The sequence below is a fragment of the Passer montanus genome, unplaced genomic scaffold (assembly GCF_014805655.1).
Source record: "Passer montanus isolate IOZ18808 unplaced genomic scaffold, ASM1480565v1 scaffold40, whole genome shotgun sequence".
In the NCBI taxonomy this organism is placed as follows: domain Eukaryota; kingdom Metazoa; phylum Chordata; class Aves; order Passeriformes; family Passeridae; genus Passer; species Passer montanus.
The window spans coordinates 712281-737404 of NW_024368819.1; the positions used below are offsets into that span (position 1 = coordinate 712281).

The window sequence follows — 25124 nt, forward strand, 5'->3', positions numbered from 1 at the left end:
CCTGAGGCTGCTGTCATCAGCAAACTACTGAAGGGACACTCAACCCTATTTTCCATGTCACAAACACCACCAACCCCTTAGGGACACCCCTCATCCCTGGTTTTCACTTGGGGCATCAAGCTGCTGACCACAACATCCAGGCCAACCACCCAGCCAAATCCTTATCCGCTGTGTGCAATAGTGGAGTGCTCTAAACACCAGGGCTAAGACACCCATTTCTGACAATTAACTGTGGAGTTATAAAAATGCCTGCTTTTTGAGGCATCTCTGCAGAGAACACCACCAATATGAGTTGTAAGAAATTACGAAGATCCTAGTAAGAACCTAAGAACACTACACTTCCAGCCAAAAAGCAAGAAACACCAAGACAATTATGGAGTAAATATTTGTGCTTTAACACTTGGAAATTGGGCTATTAGTAACCCAAAATTAACTTAAAGGCTACATCAATTAAGTAAAAAAATATATCCCTGGTGTTGACAATTAACATGAGGTAAATTGCATACTGAGATGAGCAGGCTCTTACCTAAACCTTGATGTTTTAAATTTCTTCTTAGAAATCAGTACAGGGGGTTTCTCGGAATAATGCAGACGTAGCCTTATTTCTGTCTGACATGTCAGCCACCCAGCATCCACAGTTTCAATACTATCTATCAAAAGGCAAACAAAGAGGAGAAGACATTTTAGTAACTCATTTTAGGGAGATCTAGGCAGTTCCTCTTGCCATCACCTTCCAGATAATCCTCCTTATCACCAGCCTTGATCTACAGTAATGCAAGAAGCTGGGTGCAGCCTTTCCCCAGACTTTCTGAACTACCCAGAACAGCCACCAAGAACTGGATTTTAATGGGATTAAACAGCAACAATGATAATGTATAAACTATCTGCAGGACAGCACTGAGGAACATTCCCTTGTCCTGGGATCTCTCAAGCACATGGAATAATACTGACAGGAACTCTGAGGGCTCCAAAGCAGTCAGAGGCTCCCTGTTTCTGATGAGATACAAGTGTCCATTAGCTCATCATAATCAGTGCCAGTAAAGCAGTGCAAGTCTGCAGGACAGGCTACAGCAACAGCTGTGATGAAAAGTGTGGAGAATCCTCACCTGAACATCAAAACAAGGAAAGCCTGCAAGCAGGAGGACCAGAAACACAAGCTGCAAAGCAGGTGCTGAAGCAAACGCTACAGTTTTAAAGAGTTCCTAAAGAGCCAAACCCATCATTTGATGAGGAGATGAGGGGAAAATGGAAAAGCTTGAAGACAAGATTTATGAGGTATGATAAGGAGTTACTTTAGAGGATTGAACATTAAGTGAGAGGTGGGTCAGAACCGTCAGAAGTGAGACATTGGTGCACACACAAGAACATGAGGTGTGGGCTTACAAGAACCCTTTGGCAGCTGCATCTCTGACTGAAGAGATGGGAACATTCAGCGTGAGTGATTATGTTTGTGCAGGCATGAGAATTTTTCTAAGGCTAGGTATTAAGAAAAAGCTAAGCCTATTCTGTACTTTCAAAAAATGCATGCTCATGATTTATAGTTCCCAAATTTCAACCTTTAACACCATCAGAGTGACAAGACTTCAACTCTTCCTAGCACTCTTTTATTAACGTTAGAAGGGGTAACAGCCTGAGTGTGAATTCACAAATGCTGGTTACAAAAATATCTGTAAAAGCATAGAAAACTATCATAGGCAATTCTTCTCAAAACCTATCATTTCAAACATTTTTCAGTTACAAGACTTAACCTTGCTTAAATTAAATTCATAGAGAATAAAGGTAAAGAATAAAGGTTAATATAGCTCACTTACTACAGATTCCAAAGTTTCCATCATCGACAGTAATTTCATTTTCTAGAATTAAAAGGAATGGAAAAGAATGGAAAAAAGTAATTAGTATTCACATTTAAAAATCATTGCCAAGTTAAATTAATTCTACTTCTCCACTTCACTTCTAAAAAGTGTATCTAAAAAAATGCAGGAGAACTGAAACAGACAAAGCAGCATGTTTTTGCAACCTTCTCTAAAGATTGATCTCAATTTATGTTTGTTTTCTCACTTTCTGCACAAAAAAACCAACCAACACACAAAACACCACATTTCGCTTCTAAGAATCTGAACTGAGTAAAAAGGTTGCACTATTTTCTGGCTTTCTGCAGTATTTTGCTGATAACTACATCCCACTATTATCTAAGATGCTTTACGTGTCAAAATAGTGTCAAAGACATTAAATTTTCTTGCAAACATACAAGAAAGTTGTCCTGCTGCACATTCAAAGCTTTTAAATCAAGTCAGTCACAATTAAAATGCTTATTCTGCCCACATGACAGAAACCAACCTAGCATGAAATACTGAAAACGCTCACTTCACACTTTTATCCTTACTCTTTCCAAAGCTTTAAGAACTGAAATCCTAAGGCACTAAGTAAATTCATCAGTATTAACAGAAAAGATAGTCTAAACAAACCATCCACTTCTCAAAACACAAAGCTTCACATAATTTTGCCTCTACAGTGGTTAATCCCTTTTTTTCCCCTAAGAATCATTCACCTCCTAATCTAATTTCTTAATAACCACAGGCAACAATTTAGGATCAAAATGACCCAGTGCTAACATACTGTGCATTGCTGCATTTCCTTAAAAACTGTTTATGAAGAATTCAGTATTACCTGGGGTAAAAAAAAAAAATCTCTACTTTGAATGAAGTAATCTAAATTTAGAGATAAAGTCTAGGCCCTAGCAGAGGATAGGCTGCTTCTCTTATCAGCTACTGACAAATACAGAAATAACCTTCTTACGTGAATAGAAACACTACTGACTCAACTGATAATTTAAAAAAAAGGCAAAGGGAGAACAGAACATGATCATGGTACTATTAATGACTAACAGATTCTTTGATACCGCCTTCTTTCTAAAATACATTTTTTCAAATAATTAGAAAGTTTCTTAACAAATGTGAACTTCTAAGTGTGGAGAAAATAGTATTTTTTATGTGCTAGAAAAGACAGTGCATAAAACATGCCATAGCAGCATAAGAGATCTAAACTACAAGCTACATTCAAAGGTTATTTCAGTCACTCTTAAAACCCAAACTTTTTCCCTGTTCAGAAAAGCATTAGTAACTCATATGCAAGTCTGCATGCCACCCTTTCTTTCAGCAAAATACATTTCTGCTAAATTGCCGGGTAAATAAGTGCATTCATGTTTGTACCTTCATTAATCCATTTACTTACAGGAGCCTAATTGAACATTTTTTGTTTAAAATTTTACTAATTAAAAAGTATTTAAATAAAAAACCATGAATATCATACCAGTGAATATCATACCCTCCCCGCATTTTCTTTAAAGAGATCATATGGATCCTTAGTCTCAAAGAATTAAGCTTACAGAAAATTATTAAAATTTCAAATCAATAAAAAACCAACCCACATAATCTTAAGGATGACAGCAAAGAATTTCACATCCACTCCCATTTTGAAGCCACTTACATATATATACATATATATTTTGAGAGTAAGGCCCATGTTTTGCAAAAAAAAAAGTCTATACCTCCCACACATTAATAAATTTAAGTATTTTAAAACTACAGGTATCAATCCCTCTAAACCAGTGTGCAGCATATCAGCAATCTTATGCATATGCCTCAAACAGATGCAGTTGATGCCCATACCTAAAGGGGTAATTGATCGTGGTTGTAGATGAGTCTCCCACGTGTGAACTATGACTTCGCAGGGACCATCGATAGTCTGTAATTTAAAAGTTAAATGTCTGCAATAATTTCTTTTGTTAGATCTGACTTTGTACCCATGAAACTGTTTGGGATGGTTGTGAACTAAACTTAAGAGATTTAAGGGAATAAAAGAAGAAGGAGAAGAAGAAAGGGAGAGGAACAGAGAGAGAAAAAGACTGAAGAAGAAAGAAAGAAAGAAAACAGATGAGGCTTCTTACCCCTGCAACTGCTGATGACTCTGTTTGATGTGTTGTGAATACATATGACAAAACTTGTGACAGTCTGACATGGCAGAGAAGTTACATGGAATCATTAAACCTTTACTGCTAACAGATAACTCTGCTGAACTACTTTAGTTTCCTTCTAATACAAAAAAAAAAAAATCTCTGAATTCATTAAGAGTGCTCACTTTGTTCTCAATCTACAGCAACAGTTTATGAAAAACCCACATCTCTAATTCCAAACAGCACTCAGCACCTACTCATGCACATAGCAGTTGCAGGGGTGAGTTCTCCTTCAAAATTTACCTTACTAAATTCAAAGACTATAAAACACAGTTATTTTAGTTGTGGTACTGGAAAGCAAATTATTTATCATCTAATTAAAACATAAATAATTGACCCAATCAGCCAGCAATGAAGACCCTGCAGTCTATTCCAACTGGAGCAGGATAAATTAGATACTTTCATTAAAAAGAAATACTGTCCACCAAAAAAATACATTTGTTGACAAACATAGCCAAGACTCAGATAACCAGAAAAGTAACACAAACTCTTCTTTCAGAACAATTTAACTTTGAAAAAGCTTTCTAGATAAAAGGTTTTAGGTAACCAAAATTTAACAACAGAGAACATGCCTGGTTACCAGTTCAGTCACCCTGAGAAGTTTCTCCTAGCATGGCACAGATGTTACTCTCAGATGTAAAAACCACTACCAAATAGCTGCAATTTGTCATTTTGATGTTTGGAGCCCAAGTAACTTATTTCCAAAAAAATTTGCTACTATTGCCAAAGACATGGAAACTCCAACGCCAGCTCGTCCCAGCAGTTCAGGTTCTTGTTTAAACAGATTTCAGCCCCACAGGGACATCCAGACAAGCTTCAAACTCAGCAGTATAATTACACAGCACCACAATGCTTTGTTCCATTACAGCTCACCCAATAAATTCTCTACATGCAGATGGGATTTCTTGACATACACTGAGCATATTTAATCTCCCAAGCAAGGTGAGTTAATAGCAAACACCAAACATTTAAGAAGTGTTCAGTAGGATGGCTTTGTTCTGTGAGTCTCAGCTAAAGCAATGTTCCTAATGAGTTCAGAGGCATCCACACTTAAAGATCATGTCAGAATAAAACACATATGCTTAGTTACGTTTTAAAGACAAAATGCATACAAAACATAAATAAAATTATATTACTGCTTCCAGTTTATTCCTGTTATGGGGCAGTTTTAGTTCCCAACTTGTCACTGCTGTCACAGTGACCATGCTTAGGATTTCTAGAAAAGTAAATGATGAAAAGTTTCTTTCCCCTCCTTTCACAGCACAGTGACATTTGCCTGTCACAATGACAGTTTCTAAAGCTGCAAGCCATGTTTGTCAGCAGGGAGGCTGCCATTTACTCCCACCATGCAGGCATGCAAGATCTCCAACAGCAGCTCCCATGAACACATGTACAGCTTTAGTTTGTGAACCTGGGAAATGCAAATCTTCCTAACATGGACCAAGCTGTTTCCTTCAGAAGGTAAGCAAAGGCTTTTCCTTGTAAAACCCCCAGTGCATTGTATGAAAATACCAATTTATTTCTTACACTACTGTAACTGTCCATTCTAAAGTTAGGTTCTAAAATGATGAATAAATTTGAATAACATTTTCTCAACAATAAGGACACCAGGCCAGATACATTCAGCACAATTTCCTCTCCTGAAAGGAATACAATGGACTGATTGTGCATTTAATCCCAGGAACCCTCAACACTTTCCATACTAACAAGAGCCAAGCAAAGCTACCTGGAAAAAAAGGGCAATTGATTAGAGAACAGGCACAGACATCACTAAGAACCCTCTCATTTTCTACTCAGACCCTCTCTGAGTTTACAGGCTTTTAAAAAACGTTTTAATTACATGTAACCAAAGCCATTGTTACAATGAGGTCAAAACAGTAATGTCATTTCCATGGCATATACTGACCACATCTGAAAAGCAGCTTAGCTGAGCAGCAGAACTAAATGATGTCTCATCAATATTAACAGTATGGCAACGTTGCCTAAAAGGAGAGTTTCTAGAGGACAGTCTTAAAAGGGCATCCATTCAAATGTCACATCAAGCATCCCATGGGCAGTACACTGAGGTAAGTGGCAGTGTGGATCTTTTTCTACTAATACAGACACTTTTATTTTTTTTTTTAAGCCAACACGAATGTTATGTTGCTTGATCTTGATTAGCTGAACATCTGATTCAATTTTCAAGTTTCTAAAGGACATTCAAGAACTTTCTTTAAAAATCAAGTCTTCTTCCATTATGAGAAGCTGGGGCCTCCCTCCCCAGCAGTCATTAGACACTTTTGAAATGAAGGGAAAAATGCCTATCTAGCATAATGGTTCTGAGGTTGAAAGCAGATGCACCATCTGCACCAAGTGCCTGGGTACTCAGTACAATTAAATAATGCAAACACTTCTGTGGATGTTTAAAATGGTAATTTAGGAGATCAGTTCCTGGGTTCCTGCTTTAAGGCAACACAATAGATAGGCATTAGAGTGGGGGAAAATCCAAACCAAATCTTAAAAACGCCACACAAACACATTTATCCAAGTGCACTTCACTAATTAAAACTATGTTTCAAGAATAATAATCTACTTCAATAATATGAAACAGCTAAATTAGGCTTAATTGCTAAAGCTGCATTTCTGACCAAAATCTCTCTGGATTTCTGTACCATGTAGAAGACAATAATTAAGCACTAAACTGAGTAATTAAAGCCATTCAGCCATCGCATCCCACTTGCAAGGCAGCAGCACACAAAAGTCACCTGGCAGGAAATGCTGAGCTCAGGAGAGATTTTATAGCTCTGGTACTTCCAATAACAGTTTCACACACAATCTGCTATCTCAGCAGATTATAATGCCTTTGTTACTATCATGACAACCAAGGGTTCTTAATCTACAAAAAGCTTTTCTAAGGCATTAATTACTGAGTCTAGGACTAAGTTTCAACTTTATTACTACAGTCCAGGCACTAAATTTAATTGCACTTTATAAAAGTAAATCTCTCATTTGAATCCTCTGTAATTAAGTAGAAAGTGTGAAAAATGTCCTCCAATCCAGTTTTTAAAGTCCTGCTACATACACAGACAGCTTAGTTATTTCACACTTGCCTTGAAAGAACTAACCCTGAACTTGCATGCTTATTTACAGTTTTAAAAGCAAATACAGAACACAGTTGAAAAGATTAAGGTGTGTTCCTTACTAAGGTTTTCCAATATGCATCATGCAAACAATGCATGTAAAATTATTCTTCTAAAATGTAAAATACACAGAAGACAAATTCCAGCCAAGGGAGTTTTGGTGTGCCTCACACAAACCCCCTCACAACCCACTGCCACAAACAGAAAGTGAGTGTAGAATAAAGCCCACGAAGATCCTCACAGGGAGCTCACTGGTCCCAGACTATGTTCAATGAAAGAACAACCTCAACAAAAATAGTTTAAGTTACTGTCTCATTTCATCCAAGTGTGTGTATTTATTTTTCTTTTTAAATGCTTAAGATCAAAATGTCTGCAACACAGTAAAATCTCTTGATATCCAGGAGCCAAGACCTGACACAAATTTTATAGGAAAATGTTCTTTGTATATATATTTATATTCATGCAACAATTCTATGAATTTCAATATACTGATTATTTTAAAAAAACCCTTGCTCTAATTACACAACCACAACTATGTTAACACCAATATGCTTCACTACAAACAAGACTTTCCATTACATCATACTTTCCTTCAAGTAAAAAAAAATTAAGATCAAATTATGACCTTCTTAAAGGGAAGTGAGAAAAAGACTTTTTTTTTTTTAGCAAAATGTCCATTATTTGATCTCTTTTCTCTTTACATCTAGGCTGTAGCACTACTGTGGGTAATCTAGGAACTACCATTTCTCTGTGTAAACATGTATCAGCCCCATCTTTGCCACCACATCCAACTCAAGCATCTTCACAGATGCAGTTGCTGTAGAAGTTGCAAACTTCAGGTGGATCTGTCCTCAGCACGATTTACTAATTATGTGAGGTCAAATTCATACACTCAGACTTGAACATATAGTTAAGATTGCACTGTTGTTCCACTACACATAAAATTGATACAAAAAATTAAGTGTCAGAGATCATATATTGCCAGCTTGTCAAATTTAGATTAATCACATGCAATGCCTAATGAAAAAATTCTGAAATAAAAACATGCAGAATAATTTAACTTAAAAGTATCTTTTCCTTATCAGCATTTCCTTAATGCTAAAATTCTCCATGTACTCTCTCACTTGCACTATACTGTACACAACATTCTGGTTACTTTTTCATTGTTCTGCAAGAGATTTACAAAAAGAGGAAGAAAACACCATTGTACCTGAATTTCTTTCCTTCAAAAGACTTTATTTTATAAGAAGTAAAGCCCTGTGCATTTAACAGGTCAGACACCACTAAGCTGACAACCCTGCACCCCAGGAATTCACATGCTTTGTTTTGTAGGGTGGTTTCCTTTTTTCCTGCTCTTTACACTTAGAAGCCCTTTATGCTGGTATTGCATAAAATTCATACTTACCTTGGCAGACCCTGCATCACAAGTGTGCACGACACAGAGCACCTACTCAAAGAAACACACTCACCAACACAGAGGGTAAACTTTTGCAAATGGTAAAACAGAAATTGTATTGTCTTTTAACTGTGGCACAGCCTCTGCTCACTAACTCTACTTTTTGAGTGTGCTACTTTTGCTTACATTTAAACTTCTGGGCATTTGCAAAAAAAAAAAAAAAAAAAGAGGCCCATCAGAGCTGTTGAGCTCTAAGAATTAATCTACTTTTGACCTCAGTTTGACCACAGCAAAATAAATCTATTACTGGCCTTCCTTTGCCTCAAAGTACCAATTTAAACACCAGTTTCTGACTAGACTATTTCACATGCTGTAATGAAAAAAACAGAACTGTGTTTCATTTGAAATTAGTATCCTTCACTGAAATGATACCTCCATCAAATGTAAGTTTTTTTAAGTTAAAAAAAGACTGACAAAAATTTACATGCTCTTGACAGTAATTGAAATTTTTACAATTGAAATGATACCTCCACCAAATGTAAGTTTAAGTTAAAAAAAGGCTGACAAAAATTTACATGCTCTTGACAGTAATTGAAATTTTTACAAGATATTGATGAGATGGTTCTGTAAGTCCTTTGCACATTTAGTTACAGCCTTCATAACCCCAGTTTCAATGAGGAACTAAAGCCCAGGGTGAACAGTTACAGGATATTAATAGAATAAGAAATACAGCAAAGGCAGCATTAAATTTCTTAAGGTTATTACTTGTTATTATGAAAAACAGTTCAAGAGTTCAATTTTCCCAACTTAGCCCAGCTTTTTCCTGGATGCAGCCTCTTCCCATCTGAAGAACTTCCCCCTGCCCTAGTGCAATGCTTACAAACCAGTACATTGCCACATACATTAAACTCTAATTCATGTAACTTTAAAGTCATATGCAGCTTTGACATCAATACCTGTAAAAACATATCTGTCTCTGTCCCTTGACTCTGTTTTTACCCTCCAAGTTGTGCAAATTCCTATATACAAAAATACACAAAACAATGGGATGCCTCATCCCTTGTTTCACCTTTTCACTTCAAGAGATTAATATATGTTGATTATGCAGCACAAAATCTGGTTAATACTTCTCATGCTTCACAAAAACAAATCTGCAGTGATTTTAAAAACTTTTAAAATTTTAATGCACCTCCTACACTGACCATTTTTCTCCTACTATCACTTGCTTCTGTCCTATCATATAGGATAGATATCACATACTATCACATTCCTTCCACAGATCATTTGACATCCATGCCCTGCTGAAGACTATATGCAACTATATTGTAACTATGAGAACTTCACCATATTATTTAAGCTTTATAATAATGTCAGGGATTTCTTTACCACTGAAATTTTTAGAACACTAACACTGCTAAAAGAAGAGAATATAATTACAGTTAAGAGCATATGGCCATGTATTTCTAGAAGTGAACTGTGAGTATTTCCACAAATGTTTTAGTGTTTCACATGTAGCAATTCAAGACCTATTTCTAAAAAAATCTCATCTCAGGCAGTCCTTTTTTTTATTCAAATATGGGAATTTTTACTAGGCATGAGCCAAGGTTGTACATACCTTAGGTTCTAGAAAGTATCCTTTAAAATACCGATACTGAACAGGAACTCCTCTAGGAAGCTCTACAGTAGCTGTCCATTTTACCTCAGACAGACTGTGGAGAAAAAAAGAAAAAAAAACAAAACAAAAAAAAAGTTCTAAAATACAGCCTAACAGCCACCTCAGACACATATATAAGTAATATTCTAAAATAAAAGTCTAGTGTATTGTTGCAAGGAAAGTTATTACAAAGTACCCCAGCCAAACATGCACAGAACAGGAGATGTCCTTAGAAATGAAACTGAACTTTTTGATCGACAGATCTGAAGTGCTTTAAGAGAACAAGAATTCTCATCCCCGTTGAACAGATGGGGAAAACATGGTGAAGTGATTCAGAGACCCATCCAAGATGACACAGCCAGTGACTGACAGAATTAGACACAGCCTGCAAACCTTATTTTCCTTCACCACAGAGCTGCTATAAGCTGGCACAATTTTAAGAAAATACTAAATTCTTCCACTGCATTTAAACTTTATGTACACTCATGCTTACACACATATCCCCTCCCCCTTAAGAATTTCAATGTAACTCTCAGTTTAAATAATCTCCACCCTATCACTTTCTAGCTGCACAATAATAACTTTTTTATAGTCTTTATTTTCTTTTTATCCTATATATCTCCTATAACTTGCTGCACAGCCATGGTACTGAGAATTGTCCCAGAGCAGTTTCTTACTCCAAATATCTAAAGCTAAACTACTGAAATCCCAGCTACAACAGCAGAAGCACCATCTGTAATAGAAAAGCACACCCAAGTTTCATATTTTCTTAAACATATTCCTAAGCGTTCAAAGTGCTCAAAGGCAACACAAGAAATTCTGGAGTTCTACTAAGAGTACGTGCAGTTTACAAACTCAAAGACAGAATAAATTTGTTGCTCCAGAACTCCAGCTACTTCAAACAGAACAAGTAAAAAAAAATTCAAAACAGAAAAAAAAAATCCCCCTAAAAAAACCAAAAATTAAAACCAACTTACGTATCCAGACCCTGGAGGACCACTGCAAGCTGGGGATTCCAATTTCCCAAAGCACTGCAGCTCCCACATATTGCAAAAACCTCTCCTAAAAAATCCAAACAGAAAAAAACCCACAATCATCATTACTTCAGACTGGATTGCATTAAAAAGTACAGCCACAGTCAAACTTTCAAGTATTTTAAATATATATACCAGTATCACTCATCTAAAATTCCTCCTGTCCTGAAAGGAATCTTACCCCACCCAAAACTACAACAGCATTTTCTTCACCATCCCAAGGCCCTGAGAGAGGGACTAATGACAACCCCAGCCCCTAAAAGGGTTGGCTTCCAAACCATTCTTAAGGAATAGTGTTCAAAACATCTCTGGGAATGCAGCAGGCAAATTTTCACAGTAAGATGTTTCATCTCAAGGTGACATGGTTATTTCCCTAGATACTCTGTATTTTTAATGCATGTCCATATTCCCTCAAAGTCATACCAACAATTTAGAAAGCACAGACAAACAGGAGGTTGCTAGCATTATTCCCAAGGCAACATACCCAACTAATTTGATTCCCAAGAGGAATAAAGTTCATTTTGCTGCTACACTTTCAGTTTTTATTGGATATCAAAATGTAACATTGTTACACAAAAAACCCACATGAAATTGTCACGCTTATCTTAATGCATACATATATACAGAACCCAAAAGTCTCAGTATATTTAATTTTGGGATATCCCAAGTGACCATTGCAACTTACCCTTGTTTTTAATATAAAACCTGTATATCTATCTGACTGTAAGAACAACAATGATAAATACTAATGGAAAGAACAAATTAGTATTTTGTTCTCACTGGGTTTCAACAAGATTTTTAGACATAATAAAAAGCTGTTGCAGAATGAGAAAATATGGAGTTTTAAAGTACAGTTAGGCACCACAAAAGAATGATAGAAGCATCTCTGACTTATTTCCTGTTCTCAAAATGAGCAGTGTGGGGGACACGATAATCCCAAGATACAAAGTAGACCAGCTGTATGCAGCAAGAGTACACTGCCTGTCCCTAAGCCACAAATCACAGCTGACACTTCAAAGTACACAGTTACAGTTTTGAGGATGCTCTTTTGTCTCTAAAATTGTCTCCCTTTTCTCCAGTTAAACTAGTAAGGGATACCACAGGCCTGCTTATGAAAGAAACCTCTGGAAAAAATCTGCAGAAGACAGAAAGTAAGACAACATTTCTCTGAAAGTAGCTTACTGAAATAATTTTACATAACACCTTGAACTTCAGCAGTTGGTTTGTTTTTTTGGTTTTTTTTTTCAATCTTTTGCTGCAATTTGTTAAAAAAAAGAAGCCTGAGCTTTCTGGATGCTCACTGTAAGCATACAAATGCAGACAAAAATCTACATTATGAGTATATTTAGTATGCAATTGCCTATGTTAGCTTTCCCTTTTCCACCCTATCCTGAGGCACGTGAGGATTTGTTTTTGCAGGGAGGAGATAAAGTATGAAGACCACCTGAACATCACATGGGTAGAATTTTTGAGTAGAGCTATTTAAAAGGAGCTAAAATTCTTTTAACATCCCTTTAAAACAGCAGTACTTAATACATCTTTGTGTACACACAGCCAAGCTTTGAAGTGCCATGTAATTATATTCCTCTTAACAGGTGCCAGCTGGAAGAGTTCTCTGGGCTCCTATTTTAAACAGACCTGTGAACATCAGTGACCACCTCTCACTCAGTAAGGCACCACACACAAAAGGCAATGCCTGAATTGGGTGTGCAGCCACTCTAAACTCCCTTCAACAACTGCACTGAGGCCAAATTAGGATTTATAAAACACTGCCTTAATTATCCCAGTAAAGCCAAAGTGAAATGCATGGCAAACTGCCTCTCCATAGGCAATTCTGAGCACAGTGGGGTTTGGGCTGGGTTTGCATTTCAAGCTCAGGGGTCCTCAGCTTCTCCCCTCTCCTAGTCATGGAATTCAAGGCTACTCCTGGCACAGCTCCTTCAGATACAGCAAATAAGGTTAATCTAAGCCTTCTGCTCCAACTCAAAGCTTGCAACAGCCTCACTAATCCAACAATAATAACAAAAGCTCCAATATCAACATATCCAATATCCATATCTGCTTATGACAATATCAACATTGTCATAAGCAGAAGCACCCTTTTGTGTCATCTCTTGATGCTGTATTTCCAGATAATTCTTTGTGAACAGCCACTGAGGCAGGATGTGCTTCTCACTAATCCTACTTTTCACTGCAGATACTATTAGCACAGGAAGAAGTTATACATCCAAAGTCAGCTTTGCTAGTGACAGTGTTGCTGTGGAAGCAACAGTGTAAGCAGGACGAAGAGCACAGCTTGCCATACTCCATGGTACAGCTACACAGGTATTGAGCTAAGGTCAATTTACTCTAAACTTTTACACTTTTCTCCAGAATGCTGTAAAAACCTCTGCTCCTTACTAACATCTTTATGACTACATTGAGTACCAGTTTTCAGTTCCCAAATGCCAAACCATGAGGGAGAAACACAGGAGAGGTCTAACACAGGGCAGATGTCAAAACCTGTACAGTGTCTTTATCATTCTCTCCCCTGCCAACTACAGGAGACACTTCTGCCATCTGGTATTGGCCTGGCACAGGAATTTTGCCAATCTGCTCCCACATTCATCTGCTTCTGTTAGGCAACAATCAATTACTTTTTTGGTGTAACTTCTGTGCTGGTTGTTGGCTGGGGTAGAGTTAATTTTGTTCAGCTAGCAGGGGCTGTGTTTTGAATTTGTCCTGGAAGCAGTGCTGATAACAGAGGGATATTTCAGTTATTTCTGGGCAGTGCTCACAGCATCAAGGCCTTTTCTGTTCTCTCCCCACCAGAGAGGGGGCTGGGAAGGAAGAAGCTGGGAAGGAACACGGCTGGGAGCAGTTTTGTGGACCTCAGTTACCAGCTGTGGTTAAATACAACTCCTTCTTTCCAGGTTCCTGAAGATGAAGGTCAATGTAATATGCACAATTTATCAATAACAGATTTTCATGTTCTACCTGATGTGATACCTTGTGTTCCTCATTTGGATAACAGAAGGGGTTTTTTTGGGGGGGTTTTTTGTTTTGTTTTTTTTTGCATAGACAGAATACTGAATTAAGCTGCATATTCTTTCTGTCTGTAACATCTGATAGAGGTCACATCTTGTGAGAACTTTCAACAGGGATGCAGAGAGAATAAAAAAACAAAAAAACAAATCAATGTGTACCTAAGTATTGTGGGTCAGAATACAAATGCTTGTTTCCATGGAATATAAAGGCACTAAAAAGAGAAGATTTTAAACTAATGATAACCATTTCAGTTAGCATCAAAATCCCTAGCACATTATGAAATTTTTGTTTGGAGAAAGAGGTAAAATTTATTTCCCAAATCTCATTTTCAAATTCATTGCTGAAATGTCTTAATACATTTTACAATGATTTATCACCTTGATATTTGATCTAATACATTCATTTCTGAGGAAAACAGACAAGACAGCCTTTGAACACTCCTTCATTACTTTTTCTCCTACACCAATCATACAAAAAGGAGAACGTATGATTTGAATACCTGGTGCTGATGATCCTGTTACTTCAAAAGTGACTTGACAAGAGGTCATTTCTGCAGAACTTTTGTCTTGGGATCGTTGAAATCTCCTGTAGTGGGAAGAAAGAGAACTAATTTGAGGAACAATCACTACATTTGTTGCTGCTCTAAGTAAGAGGAAACAGAAATCCCACCACTTACAGGGAAGCAAGCCACTTGTGCTATTACTGTTTAAGTGAGCAGTAGAAGCAGAAAGCTCTTTAAAAGTAGCTGCAGACCCAGATCCAGCTGCAACACTGGCATAAGAAAAAGACCACTAAATGAAATACCATATGCAAGTATCATTATCCTGCAGCATTTATCAGTCTTCAACAGAGATTTTTCAAAACTCTTTCTGACTAATTTTGCTTCCAAGGAGGCCACTGGAAGGTTTAAGAGATTTAAGGTGAGGATCCTTGGCAAACAGTAACTTCTGACACATCTGTTCTATTCTTCAGCATCGTCTACAAAGCACAAGAAAGTTTCCACAGAGAAGCACAACCACCTTGAAGGAAAAGGGGAACCACCATAAGAGATGACAGCTCTCTGCTGGCACTTGTCCATCCCTGCAGACTCTGCTCCCCTACTTCCAGGCTTTCACAGAGAGCACCAGGAACCACTGGAAGGAAGCACCAAGCAGTCTTCAAAGCAGCACAGCAGGAAAGACTGCCTTTAGCCAGGACAGCAGGAAGACTGCCTCAATTTTCTCCTCCAATGCACAACACCTTGACTGAAAAGAAACCTGGCAGAATCCCATTTTCACCATTACAGCAGAAACACCATTGATATATCACATCCTTTTATATTATTTACAAAAGCAGCAGTCATAGTAAAGTCCACATATGGATGTTGCTAGACTGTCACCACCCAAGTATATCTATCTGGACATGGGCTACAAAATAATTGTACTAATTATGTGCAGAATAAATTTTGCAATGCTTTCAATCCAGTTCTTTACAATGCTGTGGGTTTTTTTTTTTTGTTCTGTGTGTGTTTTGTTTGGTTTTTTTTTTTTTTAACCAAGGAGGTAGAATGTTACTATTGCTGTTCTTGAACAGGACAAATAGCACTTTATTTCAGTACAATCTTGGTCAGCAATCTTTTAGTAACAATATCAGAAAGAACTAACAACACTGAAGAAAAATTTGCTTTTCATTAGCTCTACTACTACAAGAGGAAGTCCTTGCCTTCAAAGGGCACAGGACAGTTAAATATGTCTTGAAAGCAAAAGACAGATACTAAATAGGAGGGGAAAAAGAAGCTCATCATCAAACCTCATTCTTTGTGGGCATTTAGAATGTTATTACAGGTATTCGACCTTCAGAATTGTTTCTTCTTGATTTTTTCCTCCTCCTCCTCCTCCTCTCAATTCTAAAGCTGCTCCTCTATTGCTACTGTAACTACAGCTGCCTTTACTTTACATTCCTTTTCCTCCTCCCTTATTTTCCCTCTCCCTGTCAAGGAAGATGACTTTTCAGTAATAAAATGAGAACAAAAAAAACCCAGTAGACATATAAAGGTTTCCGGTCACATATTCCAATTCTGCATTTGTCTTTCACAAATTTTATCATTCTGCAAACGATAAAACCCCAGACTACTGAAACTAGAAATAAGCACAGCTGATAAACAGGAATTCCACGAAGGGCATGCCCTTTAGGAACTTTCTCACCTGTGTGTGTTAAGTGACACATTCTAGCACTTGTTTATTTATAGACAGAGAAGCACAGCACGTTTCAGTGCTGAAGCTAAGACTGGACTCACGAAACTGGTCTAATGTGACAAAAAAAAATCTCAGTGTAACGCAGAGAATATAAATTACTAGTGTGCATTTATGATGCCACCAAGCAGTCAGGGGCTTGGCTGTGCTCACCACAAGCCTGTTTGGACAGCCTTTAACTGAAGGAGCAGAGGAGCCAAAGGGGAAATGAAGTAGGCAAAAATGCCTTGCGGAAGTCAAGCAGGAAAACGAAAGTTGATGTGTGCACCCAGTTCCCTAAAGCAAGAATGTGTTTTTTGCTTAAAAAAAAAAAAAAAAAAAAAAAAAAAAAAAAAATGCCTTGCGGAAGTCAAGCAGGAAAATGAAAGTTGATGTGTGCACCCAGTTCCCCAAAGCAAGAATATTGGCTTAAAAAAAAAAAAAAAAAAAGCTGTATCCAGAGCCAATGCAATGACTCAAATTTAAACTTCACAAAAACCAGCATGTGTCCTACTACTGCAAATTAACTAACTACCTAACTGTTCCTAGAGAATCATCCAAAATCCTCCTAAGTCTATAAAGCTTTTAGCCAATCTTGTAAAAATTCTATGTACCTACTTTCCAGACAGGTGTGAGCTTTTCTAAACTGCCTAGTAAAATAATTTTATTTTTCTATTTATATAGGAGTATATCTATTTCTATAGTAGTATATATATTTTCCTATTATATAGGAGTAGCCAGTTATAAGGAGGTTTTGATAAACTGACTTTGTAAAATTGCCAAAGTTCTACCCCAAATGCATTTTAGCTCAAAAACCTACTCAGCCTACCCAAGGGATGTATACAAAGAAAAGAAAAATTCCACTTCACCAAGCAAGAGCCTGTTTTTTTTCTAGCAGAACTGCAGGTACAGGTATTGCTCTTATATTTAGGGTCAAAGTACTACCCCTCATTCTGAAAAAAATATATTTTCTAGCAGAGCGCTGAATACAAACACACAGCAAAGAAAAACCAGGTCTGCTTTTTGTTAAGGAATTAAACCTATGTGGTATATTATAATGCACTTATAAAAGCAGTCTGAGTTTTCAAGACATGAAACAAAAACATTTTACTGTGGGGGGAGGAAAAAAAAACCCAAACAACCTCAGTTTAGCTGTCTAGTTACTGATGGTTCCTGAAAAGAGATAATAATTTAATTCCCAAAGGGGAATGACAAGCTCAAACAATCAAATCCTCTGACCTCTTAGTGTCAGGCATCTTTGAAACAGGATGTTCCTTCCTTCAGATTTTCAGCACTGCTTAGCCAAAGAAGCTGGCAAAGAATTAACAAAATCCTCTTTTCCTCCCCACTCCTGTAATGATGGACTTTTAGGTGAATGCAAAGAATTTTCAGCTCAGAGGGGTCACGTCATAACTGCTTGGGGGAACTGAAGCAAATTAGAAGAGCTACATTAAAAATGACAAACATTTCCTAATCAGCAAATATTAATAAAATCGATTGAGGCGATTTACAAACTAGGAATCCTTGTGCAACAACCCTTTTTAAACAACCTCTGAGTCCAAAAGTAATAAAGCTGAATTCACATCTGCTGCAGCAACAGGCATTCAGATGCTAACCCGGGTGCAAACAATTGCTCCTCTTCCTTTGGTTAGCTCTTATAGACTACAACCACCTGCAAGAAAGCAGTGAACACCTGAGCCTCAGTTCTCCTCATGGGAAAGATATATCACACAGGTAGAGACTTATCAGCACTTTAAAAAAACACACAAAAAACCCCAACATTAATAGGAAGAAAAGAATAGGAAATCCAAACTCTCCTCTCCCTGATTCTAAAAGGGAACTTCTAGAAAATGCAGATAAGGAAAAAAAGATGACATAATACAATCAACTATTAAAATGTCACAAAGTATCATAGATTTTCTCTAAAATGAGGTAATAAATGTCATCATGGATGGGGAAGACCACGATATTTTTTTGTTGTAGGTAGAAATATACCAGGACAGGGACTTGATTTATTAATTCAAATCTTGATGTTCATTTGAACCTTGAAGGCTTACAGGTCTGGTGATATATTAAAACCCTTCACAAGCCTTCAGCTTTAGTGGATTATTCTGCCCCACCCTTAATTTCCCTAACCTTTCCAATATGATTTAAGAGGTGCTGGCTGCTTGCTGTACCATATCTTATATGTTTTTTCAGGATTAGCTAAATACACACCAAGTAATCTGGGGCAATCATGGAATATAACAAACACTAAACAAATTCCAGAGTCATAAAAATTCACAGCAGCCCTGCAGCCAGGTTACCTGCTCTCTACTCATTACAACCAATATTTTTAATAGCAACTTGAACAGGTTTTGAGGCTTTGATTCTAGTGGTCCAAGGGCAGGCTTGAAGTACAATGGGATTTTTTTTTAAACTGTGGAGACTTACAAGCCTGAAGGCCTTGAATTTTGTTGCATGGACAGAGGGCTTTCAAAATTAGGCAGGGAACACTTCAAGCAACCGCACTGACCTGAATGAAAGGCTGATTTTATCAACTCTAAGTTGACTGTAAGGGCTGCAGAATGGCTGGTTACACTTAGCATATCCATTAAGGACAATCAGACTTTGGCAACATGCTGGTAAGAAAGCAAAAATGTATCAGACTCACACCAAAGTGTCACATTTCTCCCCTTCTCTCCCCACAAAAAGCCACCAATCTCTATCTAATAAACTAAAAGTAAAAAATTCTGATGGAAAGCTATCAACCCAAAACTCTCTTGGGTAACATTATATTTAAAAATGACAGGATAATATGCAGCACAGATTTTTACAATGAGATGAAAAAATACAGCTCACAAAGTATCATTTTAATGGGTAGGGGTTTTTTTAAATAATACATTTTATAGGTACTTAATGGGATTTTTCAAAGGTAATTAGACAACTAAGTACACAGGTGCCACGAATTTCCTGGGATGCATTTTAGTACTTTCAGACATCTAATATTTAGTGTCAGATTACTTCTGCCTGCTCTATTACCGAATTTGCTTAGTTAGCTGCAGAAAAATGAAGCCCATTGTACTGGGCCTGGCTGAGATGGAGTTAATTTTCCCTACAACAGCCCTCCCAGAGCTGTGCTTTGTACTGGCAGCTAGAAAGGTGTGGATAACACGAAGAGTTTCGGTTGTGCTCACACAGCATCACTGCTGTCTCTCCAACATTCCTCACTGTCACCAGGAGGCTGCGGGTGGGCAACATCCTGGGAGGAGACACAGCCAGGACAGGTGACCCAACCTGGCCAAAGGGACATTCCTTATCATATGACATCAGCTCAGAGATTGACAAATTAAAAAAAAATTAAATAAAAAAAAATTAAATTAAAAAAAAAAAACCTACCTAAAAGAAAGGAGGGTGTTTGTCATTTAAGACATTTGTCTTCCAGAGCAGCTCCTGTCTATATGGAAGCTCTGCTTCCCTAATGGGGAAGCAGAGAATAAAATCTTCTGCATAATTTATTTTTGATGTATTAACTGCCTCTACCTTGACCCCTGAGCTTTTTCCACCTTTCTCCCCCTAAGCAGAGGAGTGACAGAGCTGCTTGGTGGGCAAGTGGCACACAGCCAAGGTCAACCCACCAGCACCTTCTGTGCACAAACAGGCTCTTTCATAATGCCAGCACACATTTCATCACAGATCGTGCTCCACAGTCCTGGAAGTGCACAATCCTAAAGCTACACATGCCCAATTATTTGAAAATAGCTCTCAATTTACTGCATATAAAGATAAAATAAGCAAGGGCTAGAAGGCTGGAGTATTTTTGGTTTTTTTTGTCATGTTGAGCTGACACTTTCCACCTTAAGAGAAGAGATTCACGAGCTGTATCAACACCCAGGAGAGTCCAACTCCACGCTGAAGCAGGGGAAAGGTGCCACAGCCCCAGCCAAGTCATCTGACAGCTGGGAGGACACACTGGCAGCACTGGGGCTGACACAGCCTCTGACCTCTTACAGCCTCCCTCGTGAACCATGAATTTGAACACAGCCCAGCACTGCTGGAGAAGGTACTGTGCTCAGATTTTCCCTTCTTAAAAGATGTGCTGCACACAGCAACAGAAAATCCAGCATGCATCAGATCTACTGCTGTGCTGAACAAAGGGATGTGAGCCTCAGTCACACTCTGTGATATTCCAAAGATACCGAGTGGTATCTGGTTAATCTTGTAGTATGATGAACAGATTTTGTTGCTTGTGGTTGGTCCTAATGAAGTATCAGATACTACAGCATAGATCTAAAGCAACAAATTAGACATGCAAGAAAATTATGTAACAGTAGCTGACGACACCTGGGTTTTAGAACCGCGTCAGAGGATATATTTGTCAGGGCATTCCCTTTAACAACTGGGAGAGAATTTTTAGAAACAGCATTACAGCATCGACTCCTTCATGTTCAACCAAAGACAAAGAGGGTTCTTCCTGCCCCCTCCTTTCCCCCCAGTGCACCTTGACTGCAGGAGCAAGGACGAAGTCAGCAGGTCTCTCCTTCTGCATTGCAGTGCTAACACTGGACAGCAAACAAACTTACACAGAAGATCTGGACATGCTGTTCTGATTCAAAGGCTGAAATTTTACCAACAGCCTTACGCTGACATTTAGAAAACAGCAAAGCCCAAGTGACACCTCTGAAACTGCATCACACTAAAATACAGCAAGTGAGAAAAATATCTTGAGGATTGTATTTTCAGCATCAATTTAGCTCCCCACGTGCAGGGCCACATCAGCCGTGATTCTCTTTGTTCACCCACAATGTATCTGCTTGGTTTTAAGTAACAATAAGTTGATTGTTTCAGCATTTGGCAAATACCTGTTCATGTGACAGATTCTTCCGCCTCAGCAATGCCACAGTTTTGCAAAGTTCTTGAAACAGACAGGAAACAGCTGGGGCACGTTTGTGAGACAGAGCAGCATCAGTCTGATTCCTCTTTCGTGAAATGCTGCGTGCTATTAACGTACAGCTGACAAGATCTTAGGCAGCGGATAATTTAGCTCTCTGTGATCACACTAACGCTCCTCACTAAGGAATGACTTGGACAAACAACTTGTATAATGCTCCCCACAGCTCTCAACAAACCACTTTTTAACAGGTTTCCAAAGCCTGGATCCATTCTGTTGAGGGGCTACGTGCCTTACCAAAAGACTAATTACATGGCAGCTTGGGCTACCAGTGCCTATTCAAGACCAGTGGCAATCTCCTATTTTTTTAACATCTTATATAGTTATTGTACAGGAAACAGTGCTAGAATGGAAATATATATGACAAAAATAATTCCACTTATCAACTACTTCACCCTACCGTTAACATTTAAAATATGTTGAAGGTTAACCACCATCTAACACTGCGCGCTCTGATAAATTAAAACGCTAATACTAACAAGACAAGCTATTAACTTAAAAGGAAAAAGAAAAGGAAAAATGGAAGAATGGATCTGTACATGGTTAGGGTGCAGGTAGCAGATTAATTTTTAAAGTTCAGCTTAATCTAGAGCAGCCTCACTATTTCCTACGCGATCAATAACACCAAACCTCGAGCCGGCAGCACCGCCGCTGCGTTCCTTTAGCGCAGAGCCGAGACAAAGGACGGCAGCGCGGCGCACACCCCCACGCCCGGCAGAGCCCGGCCCGCCCGCTCCGACACGGACCGGGGGCTCGCGGCGCCCCGCACGGCGGAGCCCGGCCGGAGGGAGGCGGCGCGCCACGTCCCCGGCCCGCCCCGGCCCGGCCGCTTGCATAATGCGGCAGCCGCGGGACCGCCCCGGGCCAGCGCTTCAGGCGGCGACGTAAACAAACAGAGCCGCAGGCCCCGGGCTCCCCGACCCGCCAAGCCACACACCGGGGGCAGCCGGGGCCCGGCCGGGGAGCGCGGCGCGCCCGCAGCCCGCCCTGCCCTGCCCGCCTCTCCCGAGAGAGCGCCGCCGCCTTCCCGCGCCGTCCCCCCGGTGCCTTCCGCAGAGAGCGCGGCGCCGCTCCCCCAGCGCTCTCCCGGCACCGCAGCGCCACCCGAGCTCCTCCAGCCTCCAAGACCTCCCCGGGAGCACGCACCGACCGCTCCTTGCCGCCGTCGCCACCATAAAGCCCCTACAGCACTCCCGCTAGCCCCGCGCCCCCCTCGGCAGGCGGCGTGCACTGACCTGGCCGAGCACTGCAGCCGGCTGCTCAGCCCTTGGTGCGGGGCTGCGAGCGGCGCTGGCCGGGCGCTGACAGCACGGGCACGGCAGGGCAGGGGCGGCGGTGCCGGCAGCCGGATCCAGCAGCCCCCGAGCGCACCGGGGAGGGCGCGGCCACGTGACCCGCCCGGCTGACGCGTCACCCTGCGGCCCGGCCCCGCCCCTCCCGCCGCAGCCAATCAGGGCCGGGCTGGAGGGGCGGGAGGGCGCGCGCCGTTCCCTTGAAAGCCGCGGCGCTGAGGGACGGGAGTCCTGGGATGGGCAGGGCGGGAGAGTGGCTTTGCTGAGGCGAGTTGGGTTTTTTTCTGCCATCCCCACGCTCTCTGAGGTCACCCTTCCCTCTGTTTGTGTCCTCTGTGTCCAGCCTGGGACAGTAAGGGTTGCCCTAAGGATTGGGAGTTCCGCTTCCTAAAGGTGGAAACTCTCTTCCGTGGTTGAAGCTGGCTGTTAGCCCATGGCACCAAGGACACAATGGATTTTTTGTGGGATGAAGGAGCAGGTGCTATGGCTTTCCTTAAGGGCTTTGATCTCCCTTGTTTTGATGGTGGCCATCTGTCCCTGTTGTGGAAAAATGTGTATTTTATGATTAGCTTTTGCAAATATTAACATGAATATTGTATCTGTTATGTTAAAAAGTTATGCTGTATTAATTTTCTTAGTGTGTTAAATATTTAGATTATAACATAATGCTAAAATAGAAACTATGCTATGTAAGATACTTTTTTAAAAGAGAGGACTCGCACAGAGAGCAGCCACAGGACACATAAATCTTTCAGAGAAAAAGAATTTATTCCTCCCTTATCAGAAGAAACGAACTTCTTCCTGCCCTGCTCAGCCCTGAAGATGCTGTTAGGATTAAGAGGAAGTTGACACTGACTGGACAGAATACTCTGTTTGAATGGAATTTATGCATCTTGTATGAATTGTATGAATATGTAACAGGCTATTGCTTTTAAGGGTTAATGTGTGTCCTTTTTGGGGTTTATTTTGCCCTGAAAAAAGGTACTTGGACCGTCCATAACCCTTTGTTCTTATTGTCTCATACTGTCCTAATCCAAATGGTCCAAATTTTTATTATTCTAATTATATTGCTATTTTTATAGCCATTTTATTATTATTAAACTTTTAAAAATTTAAAAGCAAATGATTGGCATGTTTCATACTGTGAGCTTTTTTGTGTGGAGAAACCATTTATCCTGTGTTGGGAGTTAGTGCTGTTACAGGAATGCCACACAACGTTGTCCCTCAATCTGCCATTTAAATTAAAGGACTATTTTCTGCTTATTCCTGCCCTGCAGATCTAGCTGTGGTTATAAGTAATTTGTGACATTCCACTGGGTGTTGTAGGCAAAAGTAATGTTAATATCAGATGCTGAGGTCTCTATGTTAGTGTTGCAAGCTTCAAGGAAAGAAATGTAGGGGGAAACATGCAATAAAAAGAAATTGTAGCTGAAAGCACTCATTTTTAAGTGAAAAAGAAAGGGGAATTTCTCTGGGTGAGGAGCAGGGAGGGTTGGTGCAAAGTGATTTCCTTGTTAAACACAGATGTGAATTACTCTAATTACAAACCCTTGGTATTTAGGAAAACATTAGGAGCCATCACTTCTCCAGGTGTATTCACTACTGAGGGAGGAAAGAGGATAAAGAAACTTTAGAGCAAACAGTATTTAGAAAAGCAATTGTCTTCTTGTTTTCCCTGTCTTAAAGATTTATTAGTTCAAGGAGTGGTAAAGCAGGGATAGAATTGAACATTTTCAATCATGGTTTGGTGTGTTAAACTTTCCAAAATTTTATGTCATGCCAGAAATAATATAAAATTGTACCTTTTTTTTTTTTTGTTAAAAACTAGGAATGTAACACTCAGTTTCATTCAGCCCTAGAGTTCATGTAAAAAGAAAAAGGACTTTTTTTGTCAAGCTAATATTGCATTTCATTCCCTAATTCACTGTAGCTAAAAAATTACAATTTAGTCCCTTAATGGACTCCATAAATACTTATGTGTTCATTTTATTAAAGATGTGCATCAGTGTGGAGCAAGTAAGAAAAGGGTGGGATGGGAAATACTGTTTTATGTTGACTTAAGAAAAGTCTACATTTAATTAAACTTGCCAGCACACTTTTTTTCCACCCTAAGGAGTTGCTTCAATATGGTTGGGTCAGATAAACTCACACTTTGCCATGATGCAGCAGACAGGTCTCAGCCACTCTTTAAGAGAATATAAAACATTAAATTGTGCAGTAATTAGAGCACGTGGATCAGTTTATAGAACTCTTCTTGTCTATTAAAAAAATTAAGGTTGATGATCTGCTTTTTTTATACAGAAGAAAAAAAAGAAACAAAACAAGAGAAATGGGATTTTATAATATAAAACCTTCATTGAATTGAGGTGCTGCTTGCAAAAGCCCCAAAGAGATCCAGAAATACAAGGTTACCAGATGTGTTTCCAGTGCCCGAACACAAATATTTAAAC

The 25124-nt window shown here is 39.2% G+C and overlaps 1 protein-coding gene across 5 annotated transcripts in view; it reads right to left on the bottom strand.

The window, feature by feature from the left end:
- GPCPD1 (glycerophosphocholine phosphodiesterase 1) overlaps positions 1-24588 on the bottom strand; it is a 44449-nt gene extending 19861 nt beyond the window's left edge. Inside the window, exons 1-7 of one of the 5 annotated variants that reach the window (XM_039718819.1) lie at positions 22618-24588; positions 14742-14827; positions 11159-11243; positions 10143-10236; positions 3669-3744; positions 1812-1853; positions 527-650 (exon numbers count right to left, since the gene is read on the bottom strand). In XM_039718819.1, the coding sequence (XP_039574753.1) occupies positions 527-650; positions 1812-1853; positions 3669-3744; positions 10143-10236; positions 11159-11243; positions 14742-14790 (470 nt within the window). In that variant the 5' untranslated portion in view covers positions 14791-14827; positions 22618-24588. Of the gene's footprint in view, positions 1-526; positions 651-1811; positions 1854-3668; positions 3745-10142; positions 10237-11158; positions 11244-14741; positions 14828-21293; positions 21944-22012; positions 22316-22617 lie in introns of those variants that run through there. The other 4 variants (XM_039718815.1, XM_039718818.1, XM_039718816.1 and 1 more) reach the window with 4 other exon arrangements.
- Positions 24589-25124: the final 536 nt, after the last annotated feature.